At 35.2% G+C, this 9,280-nt stretch overlaps 1 protein-coding gene across 1 annotated transcript in view; it reads left to right on the top strand.

Annotated features, from left to right (window-relative positions):
- Positions 1-345: 345 nt before the first annotated feature.
- The window catches only part of cfap20dc (CFAP20 domain containing), a 35,007-nt gene continuing 26,072 nt past the window's right edge, over positions 346-9,280 (top strand). Inside the window, exons 1-8 of the mRNA XM_053499328.1 lie at positions 346-495; positions 581-667; positions 847-940; positions 2,299-2,371; positions 2,724-2,838; positions 2,932-3,085; positions 3,241-3,387; positions 8,906-9,055. Of these exons, the coding sequence (XP_053355303.1) occupies positions 475-495; positions 581-667; positions 847-940; positions 2,299-2,371; positions 2,724-2,838; positions 2,932-3,085; positions 3,241-3,387; positions 8,906-9,055 (841 nt within the window). The 5' untranslated portion in view covers positions 346-474. The remainder of the gene's footprint in view (positions 496-580; positions 668-846; positions 941-2,298; positions 2,372-2,723; positions 2,839-2,931; positions 3,086-3,240; positions 3,388-8,905; positions 9,056-9,280) is intronic.

The raw sequence follows: 9,280 nt of genomic DNA, 5'->3' as shown, positions 1-9,280 counted from the left end.
TCTATGAACGAGTCGTTACCTTGCGTGCACGCGCTATGCTGCTGTTTAGCGTCGCGTTGGCATGGGAACGGTCTTGCTACTACAGCACCTGCGCACTGTGAGCTTCATTCAGTTCCTCAAATTTTTCCTTTTGTTTCTAATATGTTAAATATATATTTTAATATACATAGCAGGGATAGCCCATTTAAAACCGTTTGAACACGTTGTGTAGCGTCGAGTAGGCGAGTTAGTATTATTGTTTGCTTGTTTGTGGTTTTCATTGCGGTGAGATCATGTAATCAGTCACTGAAGTTAGTTAACGTTAACGCTTTTTAATGTAAATCTGTCTGTATACACTTTAAAAAATGTCTTCGTTAAGAAGGCAAATACAGCCAACATAGCTGTGTTTTACTGCTCAGTCCGAATTGAACATTGTCGTTATATACAGTAGGCCTACCGTTTTAGGAAGATCACTGACTGTGGAAACATCTAGAAATGTTCAAGAACGAGTATCAGGTAAGGCTGCTCTCACACAGCGAGTATTGTTTACACGAAACTGGCCGGATTTTGCTTAAGTTTTTGTTTGTTTGTGATGTTCAAGGGTGGTGCCGTTGTCGAGGTCTTCAGTGCACAAGGAAAAGATCCAGTGGCAAAATGGAAAATTAGTGGTCAGTCATCAGTAATTAAGGTAAGACTTAGGCATTGCCAGTTGTCACTTTAATTGTCAGTAACAACAGAAACTCCAGATTTTATGAACTTAAAAACAATAGTACATAAGCACATATGTCCAATCTGTGTATGAAAATTTATTCATGGTGTATTTTTCCTTGCCAATGTTTTGTTTCTTTTTTTTTCTTTCTTTAACAGATGTTTGATAAAGAAATTAAAGGATTTTTGTACAGCCTCGAAGGAAGCAGTCAAACACATAGGATGCAGTTACCTAAAGATGGAAAGACGGCTCGTAAGTAGAGTTAGAAGACTGTACTTAAATCATTCATTCATTCATTCATTCATTCATATTCTATACCACTTCTATACTGCTTCTTTTTTTATACCACATGACCACACACACACACACACACACACGCACGCACACACACTACGGGCAATTTGGGAATGTCAATTAGCCAACTATTCAACAACTGGTTGAATACCCAGAGATAAAATCTACCAAGTAGTGGAATTGCAAGTAACTTGGTCTGCGAGTGTTTTGCAAGATAAGCAAAATTTAAAAATAAATTTAAACTTGATAAAGTGAGGCTTTGACATACGAGTAATACGCATGCGCTTTGTCAGTCGACTGTCATGTAATAACAACTAATGTTTCTTCTCTCTTGCACACTGTGGGATTGTGGCTAATTGTCCCCCATGCTCAGTCTCGGTGTGTGTGTCACTTGTACATCCATGGGCACACTTACTGTTTATTATAACATTGTTATGTGTGTAACATTGTGTGTGTGTGTGTGTGTGTGTGTGTGTGCGTGTGAGTGTGTGCGCAAGTAAAACAAAAGCAAGTGTCTTTAAAGAGGTTCCTTATTAAAGATTCAGTTTCTCTCTCTGTCAGAAGCAGTGATTCGCTTAATGTGTGTCCTGGTGATTGAGCCTGCTCATCGTTGCTTGCAACTATTTTTGTATTTTTTATTTTTACTTAACATTTTGTACTCATTATTTTTATATGAATACTTTTGGGTTGGGGGCATTGGTGGCTCAGTGGTAGGTTTCTCACCTACCATGCAGGAGGACTGGATCTGTTTCCCTGTCAATGTCTAAGCCCCACCCACTGGATGCAGTTCCGGTCCCAACCCCGGATAAAATGGAAGGTTTGCCTTAGGAACAGCATATGAATATGAATGCAACATATAAATATTTTTGGCTTGTGGAATAAATAAGAGTTTCTATGATTTCTTATAGGTAGATTAATTTTGATATATGAGTGCTTTGATATACAAGCATACTTCTGGAACAAATTATGCTCGCAATCCAAGGTTTAACTGTACTTGGAAAATATGCAAACTCCATGCACACAGATCCAAGATGCCTAAATTAGCTTTCTAAAAATTTCTTTACTTTTTTTTTACATGGTTGCATGTCCTTGTGTCAGTTCCAGACTCTCCAAATTAAAGTCATTTATTTGTTTGTTTAATTTGTTTAATAATTAAATGTGTAACCTGTGCAATCTGGCTGTCATTTATTTAAAAAAAACTTTATTTGGTGGCTAATCCATATCAGCATTTATTATATATGAGAGCTTTTTCATTTAAAACCATTTATGTCCCATTTGGCTGACCTGGTTTAAGTCTATATATCTAATTTTTCCAGTTGGCCTGATTCAGACGTTCTTGGTCCTGCAGGTGAATATTCCTCCTGGTAAAGACTTCTCAACTGAGCTTCTGTAGGTGTCACACACACACACACACACACACACACACACACACACACACACACACACACACACACACATACATACATACACAAATTCCTTGTGGTCTATCTGTGTTTCATATAAACACAAACATAAACACACATTCTTCAATCAGTACATAAGCACACTGATATTACCTTTAGATACCTTTTTCCCCCTGAAAAGCAGAAAAGATAAATGAGATTTACTAATTGTGAATTAGCATGTAGATTGAATCTATTCACACACTTATGGGTGCCCCCAGGACACACACACAAAGGAAAACAATTAAAACTGCTTTCCAAGTAAGTTCCTATTTTTAAAAGTCCTTTACCTCTTTAAGTGTAACAGATCAACAGCACTTGAAGAGAAGGCTCTACTTGTCCACAATCCATAAGGAGTTCTCAGCTACTCCTCTGCATGCCAGAATACCGCTTATCTGCCTCCAACGAAACATTGTGAGTGCTCAGATGTGTTACAATACAGCCAGCATCACTCAAATGCTCCAGCATTAAAATGAGCTTTAACATATTGCTTTGAAATGTACTTAGTGGTGTAACCTGTGCATTGACCTGGGCTCATTCACCGCTGAGCTGTTCAAAGGAGCTACGTTCCTGTCTCTGGATGGCATTGTCATTTCAGCCTGCTGTAAGGTCAGGCGCATCTTTACCATGAGGACTGAACCTGAAGACCATGTAGACAAAGGCTAGTGAAATTAATTCAATTAAAGCTAAACTATATGTATTAGTTGCATTAGGCAGCTTTATTGCTTGTATAAAAATATAAATATATTCAGTATTTGTTTTAGAGACTTCTTCAACTCATAACATAAAATTGTTTGCATATGCTTTTAATTCTAGATCCTTTTGACATAAAACATTATTCTACAGAGGAGATTCCAAGAAGTTGTCAGTTTCCTTCTGAGGTTCCGCACGTTACACAGATAATAAGTATGGAGAGACTGAGACCAGCTGATCTGAGAAGTGTATCTATCAGCTCTGAAACTGGTAACTGTGAAAATCTTTTATCCTATAACAAAATATAATAAAGTTCATAAACAAAATAGCTGATTTCTAATGAATGTTTACATTATGTTTACACATGTTTACATCTGCTGGATAGAAGATTATTGTAGATTCTTGTCTGTGGAAGAAAAATGCTACAAGATTTTGCTATAGAACATCCTCTAACAGGGGTTGTGCTGTGCTTTTACCCACCACACAGATTAATCTCATTACTGTGAGTGCCAAGTCAATACACATTGGGAAAAAATTCAAGGCTGCTACCCAAACTACATAATGCACACTAAGTAGAGTAATGACACCAACGGAGTAGTGACAAATCAATTAGTTTTGTCCAGATATTTATAAGACTGAGGATGTAATTAGTTGCTAGGTTCGCTCAGTATTACAGATGTTTTGTGGTTTACAGTATCTGGTGAAACATCAAAACTGTAGGTTACATAGTAAGCTGGCTAAAATACTTTGCAGTGAACAAAGCTGTAAAATCTGGACAGTCGTCATGATGGACAGAGGCAGGCAGGTTCAGTTTGGGTTGGCAGTCTTTTTATTATTTTTTTAGTTCTCATTGTGAAACTTTGAGTTAAACACATGCATGCCAGCAAGCGCACACACACCTACTGTACATGTTGTTATACACTATACTGTACATGTTGTTGTACTGTACAGTACACTAATAAATAAACACATTAGTGAGCCACAGGTGAAAAGCATTACATGTTACCTGCTGGCGTTACCCACCCCTCTCCATCTGTAGGTGACACCCGACCATGCCCCTGTTGCCTCGACATAGTAAATGATAAAAGGGCCTTGAAAAGAAAATATATACAACATTAAATGACCTCAGTAACTGATACAGTATAACCAAGATTAAATAAAAAAAAAAATACAAAACAATGTACAATATTCATACAGCTCATATTACTTGCTTGTCAGGTATCAGGAGATCTGAAGTTCAACAATTTTACTAAAATATTCGTTCTTCAACAAAGAAGCATCAGTACTGAATTCTTCTTCCTCTTATTATAGAATTACAATTGATTCTTTCACTCTATCACTTCCCTTTTCAGTTTGTTTAGGACTCCCTGATTTATGACTGTCTCTTTTTCACTAATCAACTAGTAGCAGACCTCTTTTGTAACTGAAGGAGGGATGTGATGGCTCTCACACCTCTCAGCTTAATAATGACAATAACTACAGAATTTGACTCACAACAGCTTAGAAATGTCATATTCTAACGTGACAATTTTTTTGTTTGGCTGTTTTCAATAACTATTATTTTATTTATTAGATTTTTTAGGGCATTCATAGAAATACTTGGCAAATAAAAACTTTTTTTTTTTACTTTGGTCATTTTTATTTTTTAATTTTTATGCTGCAAATTAAGGCCAGTGAGGTTAACATATATGCTTTCTTAGCCAATATATACAGTATATACAAGTACATCTCAATAAATTTGAATATCATCAAAAAAGTTCATTGATTTCAGTAATTCAATTCAAGTATTTAATTGTTTTAATTTTTGGTAATTATGGCTTACTAATTATGGTTTTAATTTTTGTTAATTATGGTTACTAAAAACCCTATCTACCTTATCTAATAAAAACCCACAATTCAAGTATCTCAGAAAATTTTAATATTATTTAAGACCAATTACAAAAGAAAATTATTTTAAACACAGAAATGGACTACTGAAAAGTATGAACATGTACAGGACTCAATACATAGTCGGGATCCCCTTGCATAAATTACTGCAGCAATTCGGCGTGGAATAGAGGTGATCAGTCTGTGGCACTGCTAAGGTGTTATGGAAGCCCAGGTTGCTCTGATAGCGGCCTTCAGCTCTTCTGCGTTGTTGGGTCTGGTGTCTTGCATCCTCCTCTTCACAATACCCCATAGATTCTCTATGGGCTTTAGGTTGGGCGAGTTTTCTGGGCCAATTAAGGACAGGGATACCATGGTCCTTAACAAGGTATTAGTATTTTTGGCAAATCCTGCAGAAAATCTCCATAAAGCTGGTCAGCAGAGGGTAGCATAATGTGCTCTAAAACTTCCTGGTAGATGGCTGTGCTTTCCTTGGACCTGATAAAATACAGTGGACCAACACCATTAGATGACAGGGCTCCCCAAACCACCACTAACTGTGCAAACTTTACACTGGACCTTAAGCAAACTTGGATTCTGTGCCTCTTCTCTTTTCCTCCCGACTCTGGCACCTTGATTTGCAAATGAAATGCAAAATTTACTTTCATATGAAAAGCAGACTTTGGCCCACAGTCCAGTCCTTTTTGTTCTTAGCTAAGGTAAGATGCCTTTGACACTGCTTCTGGTTTACTTGAGCTCTGCTTGACACAAGGAACGCAACAGTTGTAGCCCATGTCCTGGGTATGTCTGTGCGTAGTGGCTCTTGAAGCACAGACTACAGCTGCAGTCGACTCAGGTCAAGTCAAGTAGGCTTTTATTGTCATTCCAACCATATAAAAGTTCAGTACACAGTGAAACGAAACAAAGTTCCTCCAGGACCAAGGTGCTACATAGATGCAACAACATAAATTAACAACACAACATAAATTAACAACACACGTTACCAAAACCAGCTAGCTAACTAATAGATTTAATTAGCTGACTTGCTCGGATATGAAACTCCTTGTGAATCTTTTCCAAATTCTTGAATAAGCTTCATTTCACAATACTCTTAAAGGCTGCGGTTATCCCTGTTGCTGGTGGACCTTTTTCAACCACATTTTTTTCCTTCCATTCAACTATTTATTAATGTGCGTGGATTTATAAATATTAATTAGCTGATTAGAGTGTGACACCATGAGTCTCCAATAGTGAAAATTATCCGATATTAAAATTTTCCTAGATAGTAAATTTTGGGTTTGTAAAAATAATTTATAACTATGCTTTTTGACTAATTAAGAATTAACAACAACAATAAAATGTACTTGAATTGCTACAAATGACGTTGTGCCCATGGTTCTGACTGATTTTGCTCATTGGGAATTGTCAGAAACGTCTTAAATCTCTCAGCGAGCCCTCACACTTTTTCCAACTCGTGGACTTGTTGGCATGTCTTTATTGGTAGTGGGCTTTTAGCTTGTCTCCTTGGTCGTGCACCTGCCCTTACTTTTATTTTTACATTTCTCTTTTTTCAGTTGTCATTTACTCTCCTGTGGCAGTAGCAGTTTACAAAGCAAAGCAGGCTGGCCTTTTTTTTTTAAAAAAAAAAAAAAAAGCTTACATGTAAATAATGTCTATATTCTTACAAAAGACGTTCTTCTAAATTTTTTAGGGGTTTTAAAGGTTCATAATTTTAAGGGTTACTAAATTCTTAAAAGGTCTTTTCTGAGAGGCAAAAACACTGTATGTTCGTTCTACTTAGAATGTAGAGGGACAGGCAAAGTACCAAGTGAGCCCTTAGGCAAAATATTACTGTTTCTTAGCTATTCCATATCAAAACTGTTTTGGGCCACAGTCAATCAGACCTCACTGATTGTAGGTTGATGCCAATTTAAAAACACACAGCCCAGCAGAACCCCTAATGTTGGATGACTGTTGTAATTTTGTTGTAACAATATTATGGTAACGTTCAACGTTGTGACAATGTCATGAAAGCTTGTTTTTGAACGTTAAAATGACTCAGATAAAATGGCATTGAGATTATTTTGCAACATTGAGGTCTGATTGACTGTGGCACAAAGGGTTTTGATGACCATTTCTTATCAACAAATTATAATTTGTTTGTTTATTTGACCAGGTATTACCCTAACTGTCGAAGCTGGTGACTGACGGGCAGCGACCCAGTTAATGTAATTTACAGGGTGAAATTAGTTTAAAATTTTTACCAGTACTATGTAACAAAAAGGTAAGCAGGATCGCCAAGGAAGTCGTTATATTTTCTCATATTCTGCTTCAGAACATCAGCTCCGTTAATTTCCAGGTTCTGGGCTGAATCCCAAATAGTTTTAAATAGAAAACTAGTGTACTAGGGTGTACAATCACTTGTGTAAGACACCAATTAGTGCCTTTGATTAGGGTTACAGTGGGATTTGGGATTAATAAAACATCACGGATGCAAAGTAATTTACTATTGTAGAACACCTGGGACGTGGAATGATACACATAATGGACGGTAACACCACTCGTCTTTTTGTCCAATTAGATTGTTAGATCAGGTGTAACTGTTGTATAATATTGCTTTAGTGGTTCCAACAACAGATGAAAATATAAATTTGGTTGAGTTGCAACAAAATTGCTAAAATTAATATTTTGCATCCAATCATTTGATTCCCTTAAGGCTTATACTATATGATCACATATTCCATTACGCTTATTTTCCTAACAGTGAGCTTACAGCCTTTACAGCATTGTCTAAATATAAACTGTAAACAGCTTATTAACAAATTAATTAATTAATTTTGCTCTTTACTCTTAACAGATATGTATTAATATATATAAATAAAATATAATGTATTATAATGTAATATAATGTATTATTATATTGCATGTTATGTATACAGTACATAACATGCAAGACACATCAAAGGCTAAAATACACTGGCTATATTCAATCAGTATTTGGGGTTGAAAAAAATGCTTTACACTGTTAAGGACACAATTAGTACTGCAGATTTAGTCTATGATTGAAGAAAATAAAAATAGTTGTTTTATTTGGACATGCTTCATCATGCAATTAATGTGGTTTCTTCCACATTTTTGCAACAGATTTACATATCCTCTTTAAATGTATTCTGCTGATTTTATTTTACATTTCAAATTAGCAATCCCTGGATAACACTGCTCAAAAATATATATGACCACTTGATACTGTAAAACTTATATTTGAAACAACACAAAGCAAAGTCCTTTTTTTCTCATTTTTTTGTAAGAGAATAGAAGACAGAATGAAGAAAGGTAACCAAGACAGGCTACACACTGAGGTCTTTTTTAATTTTTTAATTTAAATATTTTATAATAATAATAATAATAATAATAATTATTATTATTATTATTATTATTATTATTATTATTACTTTAAAAGATTCACAATATATTACAGCTCCTGCACCCTGCATTGACTTGTTGCAGTATACAGCAACAGTATGTTTGTTTGTTTTATTTTTCTTAGAGTGTTTTTTGTTTTTAGTGTTTTTTTTTTTTCACTTTTTTTAGTACAATATGACCCTGTGTCAAAGTCCATAATGTCAACAAGGCTCGACTAACTTGATCTTCAACAACAAAATATATAATACCAAAATAAAACACATGTGAAATGCTATACCCATAAATAGATCACAGTCAAGCCAGTGCAACATGGTTTTAGGAATTTACAGTACATCTATGCATCAATAATGTACTGTATCAATTTATAATTAATTTATAATTAATTTAAGTTTTGATGCACTGATTCTACATAGCCCCAAAGTTTCTTTAATTTATGCTACACATTTATGATGTATAGATAATAATAAGGTACTTCTTTCTGTCTTTTTTTGACTCCTAGAACAGCTGAGCACTGGAAGAGCAGCTCGGAGTCCTAAAACCCAGGACACCTCTCATATTGCTTTCGGTTCAAAAGTCACAGGACGCCCTCTCCTCACTACAAAAAAGGCCAGTTTATTTGCAACTGTGACAGAACACAAACCTAATTCAGGTAATTGCAATTTATTTATTTTTTTATCAGAGTCTAGTTGCATTTTATTACAGCTGATACTTTGCCTTAATTTAACAGTTAACCACAATTACTGTATTGGCAAAGAATAATGTACATATATTAAAGTTCTGTAAAAAAAAAGGATATATGAATATCTGAAGAGGGAAAAAGAAATGAAGATTGCATTGTTGACAACATTAAGCTTAATTAGCGTACTAAATAATA

The sequence above is a fragment of the Clarias gariepinus genome, chromosome 6 (genome assembly GCF_024256425.1).
Source record: "Clarias gariepinus isolate MV-2021 ecotype Netherlands chromosome 6, CGAR_prim_01v2, whole genome shotgun sequence".
Taxonomy (NCBI): domain Eukaryota; kingdom Metazoa; phylum Chordata; class Actinopteri; order Siluriformes; family Clariidae; genus Clarias; species Clarias gariepinus.
Note: the sequence above shows the minus strand (reverse complement) of the source record. Positions and strands in the feature narration are given on the sequence as shown.